Source organism: Anarhichas minor, unplaced genomic scaffold, assembly GCF_050575085.1.
Source record: "Anarhichas minor isolate MPS153535 unplaced genomic scaffold, ASM5057508v1 ptg000025l, whole genome shotgun sequence".
Lineage (NCBI taxonomy): Eukaryota > Metazoa > Chordata > Actinopteri > Perciformes > Anarhichadidae > Anarhichas > Anarhichas minor.
In genome coordinates this window covers 5,359,338-5,379,561 of record NW_027466471.1, presented here as the reverse complement: position 1 = coordinate 5,379,561, position 20,224 = coordinate 5,359,338, and the positions used below count along the sequence as shown (strand labels likewise).

General features: G+C 43.9%; 1 protein-coding gene across 1 annotated transcript; it reads left to right on the top strand.

The window, feature by feature from the left end:
* Positions 1 to 620: 620 nt before the first annotated feature.
* LOC142957584 (tricarboxylate transport protein B, mitochondrial) lies at positions 621 to 19,168 on the top strand. Its single transcript, XM_076099504.1, has 9 exons — positions 621 to 732; positions 10,583 to 10,690; positions 11,966 to 12,065; positions 15,775 to 15,913; positions 16,309 to 16,393; positions 16,551 to 16,655; positions 18,320 to 18,435; positions 18,652 to 18,725; positions 18,829 to 19,168. The coding sequence occupies exons 1-9, from the start codon at positions 621 to 623 to the stop codon at positions 18,941 to 18,943; spliced, it is 954 nt and encodes a 317-aa protein (XP_075955619.1). The 3' UTR covers positions 18,944 to 19,168.
* The last annotated feature ends 1,056 nt before the right edge of the window (positions 19,169 to 20,224 follow it).

Genomic DNA, 20,224 nt, shown 5'->3' with positions numbered 1-20,224 from the left:
AACGATTTAATAACGGGAACAGGACTTTATTCTCCCCCGCTGGGCTGCATTCAGATGGTAATACAGACAGGCTGCAGCCCCGCCCTTCTTCTTCTTCATCTCCGTCTTCTTCTACTGTGGAATAAAAGTAGCCGCTCTACTCTCGCGCAAGCACCCAGAGAGTGTCACCAACCATCGACCCATTGTCGCACAACAGGCTCTGCAGTTTATTAAAACAAATAAATTCCAATCGCTTCCTGGAGAAAAGCCGCCAAGTTCCACGCGGCAGCCAGACGCGGAGACGACTCCTCGTGTGCCGCCCCTCCTCGCTTCCGGTTCGCTCTACTTACGCACTACCGTCGTGATACGGCGTTGCCATGGTTACAACTAACAGCCATTGCCTATAGAACATCCCAACTTCCTCGACGGTCCCAGTGTACGCCCACTGTCAACAGAGAGAGAGCTCCGCTGGAGTCTCAACCCAGGTCACCTGCATCCTCCAGGAGAGCGCACCAGACGGCAGCTGTGCATGTGTCGCGCGCTCCGCTCCACTTCAAGCCACTTACGCTACTTGAATATATAGATAATTAGAGTAGAAGCTTTTTTTGGTGGTATATTTTAGTGTGCATTTCCTGGCAATTATGCAGGATAGAGGCACATTTATCAGCCCTTTCTTCAGACCGCGGTGTCTGGCGGCGGCGGCGCCGGCGGGCAAAACGAAACTAACTCACCCGGGAAAGGCGATTCTGGCAGGTAAGTCCATCTTCACTGGTCACGCGGAAAGTTGTACGAAATGTTACTGGTTTGCAAAGAAGTTACAGTTGAATAAACTGTTTTTTAATTTGATTAAATAGGCTACTTTGTGTGAGCTTGTTTCCGATGCAACCCTAATAAATACTTTAAAAAAACATTAAAAGAGCAAAACCATTAAAACAGCGTGGAGTTAATGGAAACTTGTAGTCACACCTTTAGAGGGAAGAGCGTCAAGTACGGTCAATAACTCAACAGATATTATGTGGAAGGAGGTATTTTAACAGACATTTTGTTAACTAACTTCTGTCACTTGACCTCAAACCTCGTGACCCCACTTGAAGCTGAGAAGTGAACCGGTCCTGAGAGGACACTGTTCTTACCGAACAATGCTGTCTTTTCACGATCGGGTCTCAGCTGCTGCGTCGACGTGAGTCTATAAAGATCGTCTCTCGAGCACTTGACATAATGATGTTAGAGTGGATTGATGCGCGCGGCGGTTGAGGTGACTCGATGCGTGGAGGATGCAACGCCCTTTAATGTTGGTTTTTTTTACTCATGGTTGATCATATCAGTTCAAGTCAGTCATGTTCAAGTTTCTATTTGTCTTTTTCTTCCCCGAGCACTTTAAAGACTGGTCCATCGACCGATGAAGATCATGTGATGTGGTTGAAAGAGTCCCTGAGCAGCGACTAAAGGGACCTTGTGTCAAGGTTGACAGTCTGACAGTGCCGGAAAATATGAATCCATTATATCATCTCAATGCTACATTCTGCAGCTGAAACTAAATAGTATAGCTGTTGATCAATTTGTTGGGTTAAAAATATCTAACAATCTAAATAATAAACATCTCAAATTGAATTTAAAGTCCGTCGTGCATTTAATGCAAATTTTTGTTTGCACTGTGAGCTGCAGAGGTTCGGTAGGGACATATTAATAGATCAATTGGTTGATTTATTGGTTAAGCGCTACTTCAGTCATGCTTGTTGTGGGCCATTCCTGTGATTCATCAGTTTATCCCAGCTGGGGTTCAGAAACCCCACTCTTTCTCTCCTGCTGCTCTTTCTCCCCCCCTTCCTCCCCCCTCCTGTGTTGATGATCAGGGTGCAGCAGCTCCAGCTGATGAAGAGCCTCTCAGAGGTGCCCAAGGCTTCATGCTGCTATTTGGCAGCACTCTGTTGATTTCAGCCTTGTTCTCTGGCATCGGCTCCGTGCTGAATATTTCATCATTCTCAATGAATTCCTTTTGATTGGAGATTGAAAAAGTCACTTTCGGGGCTGCCGCTTAGGAATAAGGACTTATTGTGCTGATTTACATTTTTTGTTTGATCAATCGATGAATCATTTTGGCTATAAAACGTCTTAAAATAGTGAAAATTTCCCATAATGAGTTACCAGAGCCCACGGCAACGACTTCAACCTGCTTGTTTTACTGGGTCAGGGGTTAAAAGAAACCCCTAAATATTTAGTTTACTATCGTATATAACACAAAGATAGGCATCGAAACCTCACATTCGAGAAGTGAAAACCAGCCAATGTTTGAAAAATGATTAACCCTGTTAATCCGAGTGTCAAACGTTACATGTGCGTGCTGTGGTGTTTCTACATTTCTATACATTCACACTGCCCCTTCCAATTCAGATTTAGATTCATTCATTCATTCAATCACATGGTTTGGAAGACACAAACAAACAAACTACCTGTGTGAGGAGATTTTGCTTGTTTCTAACCCTGAAGGCCCAAATGGCTTTAATGTAATTCATGTTTTCTTATGATAGGGTCATTCACTCCTGTTTAAAGTCAGCATAAAGATCCCTCTCTGGCATGCTCTGGAGCTCGTTAGCCGCTTCTTCTCTGACTCAGCACAGCGTATCGGTAACGATTACAGCAGCATCAAAACAACGGTTCAAGTGAATGATTTCTGTGGAGCGAGGAGATAAAGAAACAAAACAAAACAATAAATCTCCTGACTGTGTCGTCTTGTCAGCCAGAGAGAAATGTAAATGCAGCGGCGGTGAGACCTTTCCCCTCCCCCCTCCTCCCCCCTTCATTCCCGTGCAGCCTGATTGACTGGATATGGCCCCGCGCGTCGCTCCCTGTGTCGTTTAGCTCGTCTCGATCCTGTCAGTCCAGTTTCTTTTCTGCAGCGGCTGCAGCACGGTTTCGTCCACCCCGTCTCACAACTCTGTTCGCTCTCTGACTCCTCCCGGCCTCGCCGTCAGCAAGCCGTGTGTGTGTGTGTGTGTGTGTGTGTGTGTGTGTGTGTGTGTGTGTGTGTGTGTGTGTGTGTGTGTGTGTGTGTGTGTGTGTGTGTGTGTGTGTGTGTGTGTGTGTGTGTGTGTGTGTGTGTGTGTGTGTGTGTGTGCGATGTTCAAAACATGACTCAGCGACTGTCTTTTTTTCTAGTCGTCCATCAAAAGCCACAGCCGATAACTCACATCGTCAAGATACGAATTCCTCTCGCCCGGCTGTGGCGGTTTCATAAATCCAGTTGACACCCCTCTCAGTGCTCCGACATGCTGATGCTACTCCAGGGTTCATCTGTTACGGTTTAGCAGCACGTCTTGTGTGGAGAAAGAGAGTGTGAGCCACGCGTACTTGCCCGAAGGCTCAGGGTAGACAAAGCAAGAAGTAGAAGGTCAAAGCGTAATGGGTTACGAGGCCGGCATAGACAGAGAGAGTGGTTAGGGGGGGGGGGGGGCGTTGCACACATTTCCAAAGCTTTTAGAGATCTGTGAGCTCTTTCTGCTCCCATTGGCTGGTTTTCAAGTCCTCTCTTGGCAGCCACTGCGTTGAGACACGGAAGGAGGGTTAGGGTTTTGTCTGCCTGAGGCCTGAGGGAGCGAGAGAGCGGTCTAAATGGAGTCTCTGGTCCTGATTCGTGGGACGCTGTGCAATTCGCGTTCACTTGTAACACTTCTGAGCAGAGCCCGGGAAGCAGAGGGATGGACAGAGAGAGAAAAGTCCATTGCTTTTATTTTTTATCTTGATTTCATGATGGATTGAATTTTCCACTGAGACAGGCTTGTTTTTATGTCACGTTTCCCGCTCCGCCTCTCTCTCTCTGGCCTCGGGGCAGCCGGTTAGGTTTTCTGAGTGGTTGTCTCCTCTCGGGCTCAGAGGGCTCGTCAAACGATGCGCTTACTGGTCCCTCGCGTCACAGGTGACGCAGGCGGGTCAGAGATACCTTTGGAAATTACATTTCTGTATTTGTGATGGAAAGACTTGAACTTAATATTTCTTAACACAAACCTCATTCTGAGCTTCGTGTTAAGATGCAGTTACTCCATGGGGCTTTTATTTTGAAAGGATGGGACTGGGTGGGTGAGAGAGGGGGAGAGGAGACATAATCATAATGTTTGACACATTACATTACAGTCATTTAGCAGACGCTTTTATCCAAAGCGACTTACAATTCAGATTCTATCACAGTTCTACACCGTAGAAACAGCTACGATTTCGGGAATTTTGGGGTTAAGTGTCTTGCTCAAGGACACATCGACATGCGACTAGCAGAGCCGGAGCCGGGGTTCGAACCGCCGACCCTCCTTAGCCACAGTCGCCCCCGACACACATACAGGTTATTAAATGACAGGCTTCATCACAAGCATTCCAGTTAGAAGTCACTCTGTGGGGCTTTTATTTTGAAAGGGTGGGGCTGGGTGGGTGAGAGAGGGGGAGAGGAGACAGAATTATAATGTGACTGAATATTTCCAAGTCATGTGTGTGTGTGTGTGTCTGGGTACATCCCAAGTCTCTTAATTGCATCCCCGTTTCCTTCACTTGCAACCTTTCCTTGCCTCAGTCCCTCCCACCAGGGATGCATGGAGAGATGCAAGGAAACCATGCGAGGGGAGAGGAAACTAGTACATATTCTTTAAGAGAAGTAAGACCTTTTCTCAGTTGCGTCACGTGAAGCGACGTCTGTTTCTGATGACTGCAGCCGCTGATCACAGCTGATCACAGAGTCCAATCAACAACATATTGGTACCATGAGAGAGATAAGACTCTGCCGAACGTGCTGATGTGGTTTTTCTGTTTGTGGTGTTAAAAATATGAGCTACAGAGCAAAATACAAAACTGTTACTGTCTGCTTTCTTTGAGAAATTAGTGGTCAGATTTAACATGGAGTCTAATGGAGCAGTTGGTTGGAGTTCATGTCGCTCTGCGGCTCTTTGAGCCAAATGTGTAAGTCCGTTGGATTCCATAGACGCATGCGTGCGACCAGCACATTTCCAAGCTTTTTGACCAAAACTGGTGTATAAAGAGTAAAAATTGTGGGACTCGAAGCAATTTATTTGGAAAAATCACAGAATACTTTTCATGCTCCGCTCCACTCTGACCGTGATGTCATCACTCTAGCTCTTAACGAGCCGTGCAATACACACCCATTATAAAATCTGAAACAGACCCAAAATTTTCCTGAAACTTAATCTGGGACTTCATGAATACTGTGCTAGCTATCAAAATGCCCATTTGGCTCATTAAAGTCCAGCGTTTTGTCTACGTTTTAAACTTTGAATCATTTTTCTACGTTAATGTATGGCTAGTCAATATGGGCCCAAAGTTAAGTGTTTTTGCTCTCTTCACGCCCGAAACCCCATTCAAGTGAATGCGGTGGCACAACCAAATAGACATTAGTGCAGAAAGGCCCACATGACGGTCGGCTTTCTTCATTGCGTTTGTGAATGTCTTTGAGATTCTTTACAGCACCGCAGGTTTTGCATGTTTTATCCAGGCGGAAACCTCCGGGTCTTAAAAGTGAAGCCAATGCAGAAGTACGTTGAACTTGTATTCTTTCTACTGGCGATCAGGGGGCGACTCCTGTGGTTGCAAAAAGAAGTCTGGTTGTATAGAAGTCTATGAGAAAATGACTCTACTTCTCTTTTGATTTATTACCTCAGTAAACATTGTAAACATGAGTTTATGGTCTCAATCTCTAGTTTCAAGTCTTCTTCAACACAGCATGATGTTCATTTGGTAAATTATGGTCCATTTAGAGTAAATTGACCATAAAGCAGGGTATGCTTTAGGGCGGGGCTACCTTGTGATTGACATGTTGCCACGGCGTTGTCCGGTCTGGGAGTTGTTTGTGTTTTTCGTCTTAGAACTTTCTGTGTTTTCAGATCATGAAAGTTAATTGTAACAATTCCGCCTAAAATGCCTTATCCAGTGTTCGGATGTAGTAAGCTCCACCCTCTGTCACTTCTGATAACAAAAACCAAGATGGCGACATGCCAAAACCAAGATATCGATGGCCAAAAACCACAATGTCCACAGTCAAAGCAAAGATGGCGACCACCAAAAAGCCAAATTCGATGAAAACGGCAGTCCACAAACCAATGGATGACGTCTCTGTGACTACGTCCACTTCTTATTTATCTCACTAGTTACAAATAACCATTTTCTCATAAATTGTTAGATTTTCTGTCTTTCAGTCAGCAGCTGGTTTTAATTCATTAAACAGTGAGGTGGAAACTAACTTTAAACGTGTTTAAGAGCATCGATCAGCGTGAACATGTATTTGTTATGTCACAGCAGGGTAATTCTTTTTCTAGTAATTAACTGTCAGGTTGGAAAAAAACAACATTCTGACGTCTACTTCCAGATGGTCGCCCAACAGCAATCTTTTAAAGGTTTTGAAAAGCAATTTTCCCAATCTGCTTCTTACTATGAGTGATGGGGTTGTTGTGTAGTCCTGAGGGAAATATACTTAGCTGCTACAAGTTAGCTATATTTCACCAGCTAGTTGCTAAACCTTTGCCCGCCTGCTGTTTGGAATTGGGGCTTTTCACTGCCTTTTGCATCTGGAAACCACGCTGAAGAGAGGTAAGACTGAATCAAAACAGTAAAGTTGTAAAAAAGGAAATTTCAAAAGTCAGAGCTTCTTTGAATGCACCAAAATTAAGTTTTCAGATGCTCATAATTGCATCCAAAATCTGATTTATTAGCAGACTGAATATACAGGCTGTTGGGCAAACCTCTAGATGTAATTCATCTAAATGTAAAACATGGAAACCCATTCCACTGCAAAGAGCCCGGCAGCGCTGCCTACAGCTGTACACGCTGTCAAAACAAACCCGTGCACATTTGTGTTTTAACATGCTGCAGTTGAAACTGCGCCCATGCAATATGAATCGGCATCCGTCCCGTAATTAAGCATCAGCGTAGCATTAGGGAGTGTTGCTGGGGACAGAGGAAGCCTACAAGGCCGGACGTCGGATGAATAATTCTTTTCATGTTTTTTTGCGCGAGGCAAACGGGCATATTACAGACCATGTTAATAGGACACCTCATGTTTGAAGTACATCAGTCCTCTGGCTATGTTCTCCTGTTGGACTAGAGACATGGATTTAATAACATCTCTCTTCACCCCCCCCCCCCCCCCCCCCCCGGACTCCAGAGAATTTAAAGTGATAATAATCTAAATAAAGGGACATTTGGATGAATAATAGATAGATTCCGCTGGAAAACTGCTTATTAATTGAGTTTTCCTGCCTCTGAAAGAATCTTAATCTCAATCTTAATTCTCTAGAAAAGGTTTATTTTGAAGGAAATGGGGCTTCACATACGTTTAGGAGCTGCAACATTCAGAGACCGTGCTGGATTGTCGGCTCCTCCAGAGAGAAGGGAAGTTTCTTAGTGGACCAGATGTGTTGGATGCTCATTAGAGTCACTGAAGCAGACAGGACAGGGTTCCAGAGACAGTTCCTCCCTGTCAGCTGCACACCTGGCTCCCTCTGCGCCTGTCTGTGCTGCAAAAAAATTAATTAAAAAAGTGTGTTCAAAAGTATGTGGAGCTGAAATGATCAGTCGATTTTTGGCTTGATTTTGGGTTTGCTTTTTGAGGGTGTTTATAGCAATGACACCATTTTAATATATTATTGGTTTTTTCTTTTAACATGTGTGTATTTCTGTTGGAGGGCCTCCCTTCAACTCATCATCATACAACTGTTGTATGATGTCCTACGAACAGTTTCTCCTCCATTTTTCGTGCGTTTTCTTACAAAAACCTGCAGCACCTGTCACAATTTACACTGGTTACATGCATACGGTCTTTTCAAAATAAACTTCCATCTTCACAGGAAACTCGGTTAGGTTTCTGCCTGCATGATAAACCTTAATGAGTTTGTTGATGGGAGGCTGTTATAGCAGCACATTAATGCCTCTGGGATGATACGTCCAACAATCACACATCGGTGTGATTTTTCACATGTCTGAAGCATCGATTGATTGTCCGAACACAGTGTTTTACCTTTTAAAACCGAACACAAAGTCATGCAGTCTGTGTCTGATTTATTCAACTGCTGCTCAGCTCGTCGAAGTTTCACGAGAAGCAGATTTGTTTCTGTTTTCCACCGCCTCTGGGTTGTGAATATCACTCCCCGACGCTGTTTCCATTTTCTTCTCGTGTAATAGCAAGTGTCAAGGATCTATGTGGATGGATTGATTTTATGACACGGTGTGGAGAAGTGCTGCTGGGGGGGGGACGAGGAGGAGAGGGGGAGGGGGGTGGGGGGGGGGGGGGGGTGGACGCTGGGAGAAGAACGGGAGAGGGGAGCGAGCTCGCGGAGATAAAGATTAATGGTCGTTTTGCTCGCGTCGCCCACGTCTGGCAGCTGCGCGGGAGTCGTTTAGGGTGTCATCTGTAAGTTTGCGGGTGTGAAATATGTGTGCGTGTGTTTTTTTGCGGGCTGCGAAATGGACGGATAGACAAACAAAGCGCTTCTCCTCCTGATGAGGATTGATCGTGTGCACGTGAGTTGCCGAGAGACTGCTGGTTGGTTTTTCATGTTCAGGCCGTCGTCTCGGCTGGAAACAGATGAATGAGGTTTATTGTTTTCTTCTTCTACAAGACAACACTGACCCACTGGTCCCGGATCAGCGGTGTGACTCCTGTTACGGCTCGGCCAACATTTACTTACAGCTCACTGGCTGGGTGGTTAAAGTGTGTGCGTGTGTGTGAGAAATCACATGATTCAGCTTCGTGGCGCTCAGTTTTTATGAATTGGTCTGAATCCAGCTATAATCAGTGATAAGCAAGTTTATTATTGTGCCATTAATCAGCGTTCTCCCAATACTGAAATAGTCAAAATCACATGTGGCAAAATCACTTTCATGACACTGAATAAAATAAATGTGTAATGTTTGGGTATAGATCAAAATATATACACTATCATTTTCAGAAAATAGCTATACTCAGGTATTTCAAATCTCATGGCGTGACACATTTAGATGTAAACGCTAACGTGTCATTCATCTACATGTCGAAAATGTGAATCACATGATTTTAATATTTCAATTTTGCCATAATACAATCATATGGAGATAAATGACCGCATTAGATGATTGTTCACCCTTAAGTAAACGTCATTTTCCCTTATTGATTTCCCTTATTAAATAGACCACTCTCAGGAGAGAAGACGCAGATAAAGAGAAGCCGATGAGTCAGAGGCTTTTTTAAGGCTTCAGGACGATGTAGCAATGATTATAATCTCACATCAGGAAGAAATTCCCGATATTATGTATCTTATGTCCAGGGTTAAATATATGCTTTTATCCTAAAGTGGAGGCTCTGCTTCATGGGTGTCCCATGAAAGGTCGTGTTGGCAGCATGTGAGGAGTGCAAAACTGCAGAGCTAAATGACACGTGCACGTTAAGTGAAACATTGCTTCGCTGCGGCAGCATGTGAAGCCAGAATACACAAAAAGTAAAATAAATGAAAATAAAAGACGCCAGCACGAACACATTCTGCCTTCAAGACTCATTTTTTTGCCATGTGAATAGTTTGAAGGATGCTTTAATCTCATACATATTCTACATAAAGGAAAATAAAAGCTTCTGAGCAACTGCAAGTTTTTCTTTAAAAAAGCAAACATGTGATTCCCAGAAACACGACCACTTCCTGTTGAAAGCACTTCTCTGAGAGACAGATTTAGACTTTTTTTATATGCAACGTTTCGGACTTCCCATTCATCGGGTTCGGTGTGTTCTCGTGTCGAGTCACTTTCCTGACTTGGAGCAAATACGCATAATATAATAATTCCTCATGATCAACATGGAAGAATATAGTTTCAGATCATACATTTATTTTCGTCCGTCTGCGTGTTTCTGTGTAACCTCACGATGTGCTTATCTCACCATGCGCAGCTCCACTCGTGTGTGTGTGACTCAGTGTCATTGAGTTAATGGAGGGTCTTGGTCTGGGTAATGGAGCCCCTCCCTGCAGGCTGAGCGGATAATTTAATTAATGTCAGCCCTGTTCCCCCCCCCCCCCCCCCCCCTGTGACTCGTCTGTGCTCTGCGTCGGCCTGGCTTGAGGACACTTGTCCTCATCTATTCGACTCATCGACGCGGCGCGTCTCAGGCTTGAACTCTCCAGCGGTCTCACTCACACCTTCGTTTATTTGCTCCATTCTTTCTTTTGTTTCTGCATACGTTTTACAATCGCACGCCTAAAAACAGTACAGGATATATGAAAAGCGGTAACGTTTTCTCACACAACGCCTCTCTTCTTCTCTCAAACAGCACAGTCGCCCATGTAGTTTAGCCGCGGTTGAGTTATCTCCGCTCAGCTCGTTACTCTTCCTCCCTCGGCCGCGGTGCTTTTAATGTTTATGGAGGGAGAGGCCATTTGTGGAGTTGCTGTAATGATCCGTGACGTGATGGCACCTCCGTGCAAATTCATGAGGGCGACGGGGCTCTGGATCAGGCTCGGTTTGAGGCCGCAGCCGGTGCGTTAAGTTTAGGCAATATGTCAGCGAAGCCACCTTCTTCTTCCTCAGCTCCAGGTTAATTTACACCTTTTCTTTATATCCGTTAACATCTGCTCTGACTGTCTGTGTTTTCCAGGTGGCATTGCAGGTGGCATAGAGATCTGCATCACGTTCCCCACAGAGTACGTCAAGACCCAGCTACAACTGGATGAGAAGGCCAATCCACCCAAATACAGAGGAGTAGGTGAGCGGGATGTGAATGAGCCAATACACAGAGAGCTGAATGTGGGATTGATTTTATTACATTCATTAAGCAAAATCTTCCACATAAGTTGTTTCAACAGACATGGATATAAGCAGCAATAATGGAAACAAAAACATCTTTGCAGCTAGACTGCATTAAAAACAAAATAAAATCCCAATAAAACAACAGGACAATTGAAGATTTGAAAGGAGCAGTTTAACATTGTGGGAAATACACTTCCAGCACAAAGACTGGAAACAAGCAAGGAAGTAAGGTATGTAGGTAGGTAACCTACATACCTTACTTACTTCCCACCTACATACCAACCTTCCTACTGTCCTTAACACCTACCTACCTACCTACATTCCTTTCTACCAACCTTCCATCCTATATATACTTACCTACCTCCCTATCTACCCAACCTACCACGCTACCTACCTACCTACCCACCTATCTACCTACCTTCAAACCTATTTACCTACCTACCTACCCAACCGCCCACGCTAGTAGCTACCCACCCACCTACCTACCGTCCTTCTACCAGCCTTCCTACCTACCTTCCAACCTATTTACCTACCTAGCTGCCTTTCCACCTACCTACCTTCCTAAAGTATATTCTGTTCTTCATCCTCTCTCTGTGCCTCCCTCAGGAGCTCATTATCTAATTACCCATCATCTCTAGGTACATAAGGGATTCTGGCAGGCTGTCACTGTGCTTGTTTATATGACTTAGAACAGACCAATGCACACTCACAATCCATGCGTACCAGGGTAAACATACACACACACAGAGACACACTCTCTCAGCCAGGATGTGTGACTGTAATGTTGGCTGGAGTTCTGAGGACCACAGACCCTGCTAATGAGCGCTCAAGACAGCTGTTGCTTTTTCTGCTCAGTTGTGCATTTGGCTCGATAGCAGAACCTCGACTGATGACTCTAGACCGATATCTCCAGATGCAAGTTCAAAGAAAAGCAGCACGTTTTGGGGAAAACAGCCTGTTGATGAACCACAGTTGGAGGACAGATGTTGGTGTAATCTTTATCAGAGTCATTCCATACTGATGGCACAGAGCGAAGAGATTAATGAATGAAGACCACTGTAGCACTGCATTGATCATGCTATAGGGAAAACTTACCAATTGCTGTGGTGGCTGGGATCAGTGCACTACATTCATAAAAAAACACATTTCTTTAAAAAGTATGTTTAACATTGAATGTCATTTTGAGCATTTTGTAATATGTGTCTGTGTGTGTGTGTGTGTCTTCCTCCAGGTGACTGTGTGAGACAGACGGTTCAGGGTCACGGTGTTAAAGGACTGTACAGAGGACTCAGCTCACTAGTGTATGGATCCATACCCAAATCTGCAGTCAGGTGAGTCAAATTACTAAAAAGGATTAATCGACAAAGACATGCACTCGAGATCAGGTCAAATTTATGACGTATTATCCTACCTAATGCAAGATAAAATAAAAAAAGAAGTAGTAAATCTCAAATGTACTTAGAGACAAATTGGTTGAATAATGAATAGCTTCCGGGTAGCTCTCCAGTATTTCTCTGTAACGGATGAAGTCTTATATCTATCCACGTCTACTTTATTGACTTTTGTCACTTAATATTTTGTGATATTTTTTATATCTAATATTGTTTTTTGTTAAAATATTTCTTTGGGTTATTTTTGCCTTTATTCGATAGAAACAGGGAGAAAGAGAGAGAGGTATGACAACCCGGGACGTTGTGGTTATATGACACTCGCTGTAAGGCGCTCCATATTTATATTCTAATGATCTCAAAAGGTAGAGTGTATATGTGTGCAGTAAAGTTCTGTCTGAGCCGTTGTGATCTTCTACCTGAAACCACGAACTCACGCGTTCCAATTATTCTAGTCCATTACCCACAATTCAAGGCATAAATGCCACACTAGCCCTCGGTATAATTACATTATTCTTTCACAGCGGTGACATTTATCTCCAAGACAAGTGTGCACAATTGCAGTGCACGTGTGCAACACGCACGCGAGCACGCACGTGTTGCACAAAGAAAAATGAAACTGTCACAGTTTTTTGTTCTCCGTTTCTTTCAGTCACTTCTTTACCTTTCTTTCTTTCTCTGTGTGCGTTTGTTTGTTTGTGTGTGTGTGTGTGTGTGTGTGTGTGTGTGCGTGTGTGTGTGTGTGTGTGTGTGTGTGTGTGTGTGTGTGTGTGTGTGTGTGCGCGAGTGTGTGCGTACGCGTGTGTGTGTGACGCGGGAGGGCAGAGCCTGTCTGTTTGATGGAGAGACAGGTCCAGCCAGGCGGAGCAAAGATGCCACTCAAACTCAGGCGTTGGTCTCAATAGGAGTACAGAGAGGAAGAAGTGTGTGTGTGTGTGTGTGTGTGTGTGTGTGTGTGTGTGTGTGTGTGTGTGTGTGTGTGTGTGTGTGTGTGTGTGTGTGTGTGTGTGTGTGTGTGTGTGTGTGTGTGTGTGTGTGTGTGTGTGTGTGTGTGTGTGTGTGTGTGTGTGCGTGCGAGAAGAGGGCTGTGTTGCCGTAGCGGAGGGTGTCATTTCTTTCCTGTCCCTCTCCAGGTGGGCGATAGGTGTTATGACGAGGGGATGCACGACACACATATGAGTGTGTCAGTCAGCCTTTTCCTGAGGGAGTCTGACTGGTTTTGTTTTCTGCTCTCTGTTGCCGCGTATAAACATTGAACCTGCTGTGTGTAAGTTATGTACATTTATTTTGTCTTCCCTCAGCTTGGGAACAAGTGATTAAGGAAACAAAGCAAAGCATTTAAAAAATAAAGATAAATAAAAGAAATGAAACATGACGGAGAGACTGAAAGTCGTTAGATTTGATTTACAGAGAATATTTTCTGCTGACCGCCGCCTCCCCCTCCTGAGTCGTTTGTTCGATCCATTCTCTTCTTACTCCCCCTCCCCTCCCTATCGCTCCTCTGCCTCCTCATCCCATTAGCTGATTGCCTGTGCACCATCATGTGCCAAACAGCCTGCTGGAGGCATGAGAGGGACGGACGAGAGCTTTTGACCTCTCGGTCCTCTTGACCCTTAATCCGTGTCTACATCCCTCTCTCACGTCGGCCCAGCCTCCTTTCTTTCTCTTCTTCTTAAGTATCCAGCTGACTCTTTTCTCTCTCCATACTTCACCTCCTCTTCTCATCGGCTCGACTGACCTTGTAGAAAGACCCACTAATGAAGATTGGGAATGACTCATCTCCGAACTGCGGATGTCGGCCAAAACATGTCACATCCGAGCGGAGAAGTTCAGTCCACTTGTCAAATGGGTTTGGGAGAGAGAATTCGGAGAGGGAGCGAGAGAGTAAATTGGCACAGGAGCAGGCCTGACAGCGGCACTTTTCTCTCCAGCGGCTTTTAACGAATAGCCGTTGTTTCACAGGGTTAGTTATTAAGTGCACCGCCGTCTAAGTCTAAAGAAAGCTGCAGGGAGGAACGCTTTTTAAAAAAAGAATTCTCTCCAAAGCAGTTTTATGGTCGGTGAGTGGCGTGCATCAAGAGAGAGAACGGAAAAAGGGATTTATTTTGATGTGTTTGTTAACCGCTCGACAGCGGGAGCCAGGTAAATGTGCGGAGAATTTCAAACCTAAACCTGAGCGAGGAGCGAGGAAGAGACTTAATGAGCGGAGGAAGAAACGATACGATAGTGATTTTAAAAAAAACATCAACTAAATAAACAGGAGCCGAGCGGAAGAGACCAAGCCCGTTAGAGCCGTGAGGACGGCGGGTAGATGGTTGGGGCAGACTGAAGAAGAGACGGGGAGGAAAACAAGGCATTCATCAAGACCCGAGTGTCTGTCCTCCCCCGCCCCTGTTTGCTAAATGTACCGGGCAGCGTCCTCCCTTCAGCGCAATTCAATTCCATCTATAAATAACCTTTCTTGTAAAGGACTCACTGGCACAACATTTTCTGATTGAAGAGATACATAAACCACACCTCTCTCTCTCCCTCTCTCTGTCTCTCTCTCTTTGTCTCACTCTCTGTCTCTCTGGGCTGGCTTCCATGGCAGCTGTTGCTGGTCACTTGTTTGTTGCTGAGACACTACGGTTTATTGGTGCATCCTTAATGAGGACGCAGGAAGGAAGGATAATAAAGTAAAAGCACTGCCAGCAGTCTGAAAATCCTTGTTTTTTACGAGGGAGAATCTCATCATATTAGACTGCAATATTTTCACTTTGTTGTTATTTCATGTGTTTTACTGTAGCCTTTCACTTGATCGTCTTTACGGTAACTGTGAGATGATCTTGGCCGATTTAAAGCCACGTCGATCAGATTGCAGAATGGTTTAATATGTTGGCCTCAAAGGAGTGAAGAGCTCTGACAAACTGAGACTTGCTGTCACCCGACTGGCAGTGCGGGGAAACGTTGGCCCGGTCCTGATCTCCACGGGTTTAGTGCTGTCCCGCTGTCGGATTGTCGAGAGCTCTCTCGCAGACATGTTTGAGTCCTTCATGCACACTCGCAGTAAGTCTGGATTTCTTCACACTTTGCCCGAGTGGATTCGCCCACAATTCATAGCTCTGTGACGTCGAAACGTGGGGTCAAAGGGGAAGACCGGTGGCAGTAAACAAAGAGCACATTGGTGTTCAGCCTAGCATATTAATTCTACACGGAAACATTAACAGTAGGGATTTAAGATGGTACATAACAAACACACATATATTAATATTAATCACCCGGGGGAATTGACAATTTGACATTATTACCTCTTGTCTACTCTGTAAAGTAAGAGCCTGGAAAACGTTGAAATCAGGCAGCAGTAAGTTTTTTTTCGTCGTCAAGGTAACGTGATATGTCGCAGCAAAGTGCCGTCCCATTCAGATTTATACCATTTCAAGCCCTTGCTGCCTCACACACACATTTACCAGGTGACGTCAGCCTAGTCCCCGAGGGTTTGGGGCTTCGGGGGGGGGGGGGGGCGGCAGCAGGAGTTCAGTGATTCATTTTCAAAAGCTTTCAGTGATAAAGAGTCAGGCAGGCAGAATGTCAGAGATGTACTGTGTAATTACAAAGGCCATCCACTTTTAACTGACACAAGAATCTACAATAATGTCTTTTCTCTGTTCCTCAGGTTCGGGGTGTTTGAGTTCCTCAGCAACCATGCAAGGGACGAGTCCGGTCGCCTGGACAGCACCAGAGGCCTGCTGTGTGGGCTCGGAGCCGGGATCCTGGAGGCCGTTTTGGTGGTCTGTCCCATGGAAACTGTCAAGGTATGTTACCAACTGATCTGTGGTCAGATTTCTGATTTAATTTATTTTTTATAGTGTCACTAAATGCCCAGCGAAGACGAATGTACCTGAAACACCTGTCATTTTTTTTTGTATAGTAAGCATACTGCTGCATTTCAAGGACTCAAAACAAATCTCCTTTGTTCATGAACTCATGAACAAAGGAGATTAGCAGCAGAAACATTCTTGACATATATTCCCAGAGGAATTGTTTGACAACGTGTCCCCTGCACACTGTGTCACTGTTTCATTTGAAAGAAGGCCAGACTAAACTTTTGTGCAGTTTTCAGTATTCAGTGAGTCTCCCTTCTTTGTAATCGCAAAGCAAACATTTCCCGTTTTAAGTGATCACCCTGTTCCTTTTTTAATCTCCCAAGGTTAAATTCATTCATGACCAGACTTCAGCCAACCCCAAATACAAAGGCTTCTACCACGGAGTCCGAGAGATCGTCAAGGCACAAGGTAAGGACGGGCTGCAGTGCATGTCCTTCACCTGACATCTACTGGTCAGACAGGGTAATGCAGCTGGAAACACAGTGTTAGTAACAAAAGTGTAACGCCCAGACATGATGTTGTCTCCTAAATGTATTCTTATGTCCTTCCTATCGTGTCTTACCAGGAATAAGAGGGACATATCAGGGTCTCACCGCCACGGTCCTCAAACAAGGCTCCAACCAAGCTATTCGTTTCTATGTGATGACCTCTCTCAAGAACTGGTACAAAGGTCGGTGTGCATGAGGCTGCATGCATGTGTTTTAGATGAAACCCCTGTAGTATAGAACGGTTCTCGGTAGAACCCCATGGGTGGGTTCTAGTTGATAACCCTTGGAATATAAAAGTGTCCTGGGTAGAACCCCCCCCCCCTGGATGGGTTCTTGTTAGCACCCTTAGAAGGTGGAAAGGTTCTAGATAGAACCTCCGGAGAGGGTTCTTCGTAGGACCTTGTGAAGGGGGCTCTGGGTGGAACCTTTTCACAGATGGTTCTAGGTATAACCGTTCGTGTTGAGCTCTGGGTAGAACGCTCTGAAAGGGTCCCAGGTGGAACCTTTACAAAAGGTTCTACCGGGGACCACAAAGGGTTCTCCTATAAGGGCAAGCCGAAGAACCCCACGTGGTTCTAGTTAGCGCCGTTATTTCTTAGAGTATATCATTTTGACTCATGAACCCTTGTGGAAGCAGAAGTCCTGCTGCATAAATGCAAGAATGTAGACTAACATGGGTATTTGTACATCGTGTGGACTTGGGACACGGTACACGATGAAGATTAATATTGTTTATGGGTTTTACAAGCTAGACTTGCTCAGAGATGGGCAAAAATACATCAAGATGTATTTTAATACAAAATACCCCTCAAATAAATGTATCAAAATAAAATAGAAAATACTGGTGCCAGAAAATGTAACAAAATACAATACATGTATTTTGTATTTAAAATATAGGAAATACTTTTTTCTGGATTTTCCGTTTTCTCACAATTTGGTATAGCAGAGCATTCAGGTTTGGGCTATATAATATAATAATAATAATATAATATAATTCTATATAATGTACACAAACCTCTGGTGAAGCCCACAAAAAGAACAGTCACAGACATGTTGTCCACCTGGCCAACCGTAGAATGTATGAAATAATAAAACTAAGAATACTTTCATAATGTGCCTTTTAAATAAAATATATTGGATATTTAATGTTTTTTTAGTTTTTTTTAAACAAATGGAAATCTACTGTCATAGCCTGGCTAACTGTGAACTATATTATCTGCCAGTAATTGATATGGCATTATGACATTCACATTGAGAAGATACAGCATAACTTGTAACACAGTGCAAGATTAGATGGTCAGACGTCTCTTGATAAGGTTATCATGAACATACAAGCTCCCAATCTCCCTCTTCCTATAGCTAGCTACTCGACTGATAAGTTAACTTGCTAAACACTGGCCATGCACTAGCCTAGACAGCATGCTAGCGTCATTAGCATGTTAGCATCGATCGCTAGCTTGATATTATAACCATCACCATGTATATACAATAGGCTATGTAGCCAGACATAAATTACACATCAAGCTAGTTGTCATCTGTCACACTCCGATAAAATATTTACCTTGACAGACAATCGTTGAACTTGAAGATCTGAAGACTGAACTCATGAACTGTTTTTTGATTCGTGGAGAAAGTATTTTGAGTATTTTAAATACAAAATTACTCCACTCTAAAGTATTTTGTTACAAATTACGTTTGATTTTTATTGGCCCTATCAAATACAAATTACAAAATACTCAAAAGTAATTAAAATACATATTTCAAATACAAGTAATAGAAATACTGCCCATCTCTGGACACGCTGTTGTTCACTGCTACTGACTCCTCTGTGACGTCCTCTCACCAGGCGATGACCCCAACAAAGCCATGAATCCCCTGTTGACTGGAGCGTTTGGAGCCGTAGCCGGAGCAGCCAGTGTCTTTGGAAACACCCCTCTAGATGTCGTCAAGACAAGGATGCAGGTATAGTGTAATATGGTCGCTATTATCAAGCACCTTGCTGGTGTTGTAATTTAAACTCGTCAAGTTGGTGCCTCCTGCTGACATTGATTAGAAATGACTATTTCTTTATTTTCTTGTTTTGTTTTTTACTGATGTCTCTTGTTGCACCGTCCACTTTGCTGCTGTAATCCTGTGGGACTAATAAAGGATTATTCTATCTTTCTTTTCATTCCGAAGGGTCTGGAAGCACATAAATATAAAAGCACATTGGACTGTGCTTCAAAGATCCTGAGACACGAGGGCTTGGCAGCGTGAGTACAACTCCACCTTGCTTCAGTCCCCCCCCCCCCCCCCAGAAACCAAGGGACACTGATGTTTCATATGCTCTCTCTTTCTCTTTGTGTCCACCGGTAGTTTCTATAAAGGGACGGTTCCCCGGCTGGGCCGCGTGTGTCTGGACGTGGCCATAGTTTTCATCATCTACGAGGAGGTGGTGAAGGTCCTGAATGTGGTCTGGAAGACGGACTGAGCTGCCAGACTCCCTGCCTCCCATCGGATTGGATCAGTGTCGTTTGCTAACCAGGGAGTGAAAGAGCTCACCGGCTCGGGACAGCGGAGAAGAAAAAAAAAACTTGAAAATAGGCCCAGTGTTGCGCACATCTGACATCTGGAGTGTGTGCAGAGCTTTGCTGCCACCAAGTCGATTTCACAAGTGGGATTATAAAGTTAGCCAAATAACTGTGACAAAAAGATGCTTCACCCTACGTATACATCATTTCTAAATGTGAATCTAGGCTCTCCAACATGATTCCTTTAAAACAAAATTTTTGCAGAAATTATGTGGCTCACTTTCTTAAACCTGCTTTCTAAAAAAAGCCCTCAGTCAGTGAAGAACATCTTTTCTAGTCACCAACAGCTGTTCTACTGATGAGTATGCACGTGTCAAACTGGATTTTTCTCGATTTAGCTGGTATTGCTCTCTGCTTTTTCTTGTGCCTAATATGGTTTTAAATCCAGAGGATCCACTGGTTGCAGTTTACAGTCACATGAACTGCAGCAACGTCCATAAATAACTAAGCCTTTAATAGAAAGATTTTACGTTTATAACACACCGATTATTTTTATACAGTGTAGATTACCAGCATATTCTATAGTCTATAGTTTTATTGTAAACTGACATATTTCATTCCTGTGCCAAATTATGAACGTGTGTTCAGAGTAGCCTAATGATGTTAACAAGAGAATATATGACTTGTATTGTGACATACGTAATAAATATATTTGTTGAATGTTAAATATGGACTCGGTTGAGGGATTCTTTTCGGTCAACTTGTGCCACTTGTGTCGAGTTTTGTGTCTCTCCTGTGATCGGGTCGGGGTGTAAAGGTGTTTTTAAGATGTTAGGTCAAATATTTAATTGCTGTATTTCACTGTGAGTCTAAATGACCCAAATACACTTGAGTCAGAGAGACCAAGTAACCTCAGATCTCCTTAACCCCTTAATAGAAGCAGTCATATCCTGACAAAGTTCCCAAGAAGAGAAATATTCTTCTACTGTACACATTTATTTACTTTTTATTTTCCCAGTAAATCACTCTCAGGTGGAACTTCCCACAATTCATTGATATGATATTTAACCTGTCGCTGCTTCTTTTACTGTAAAGGTCTTCTCAAAAGTGCCTTTTGCTGAGAAATATCCCCAATCTGTTCTCCACTGCAATTTGAGATTTCTGTGGTCCGGTCATAAACAAATGTTTATGAAAACAGTCACAGCTGTGTCTATTACTGCAATAATTGTATCAAAATACTG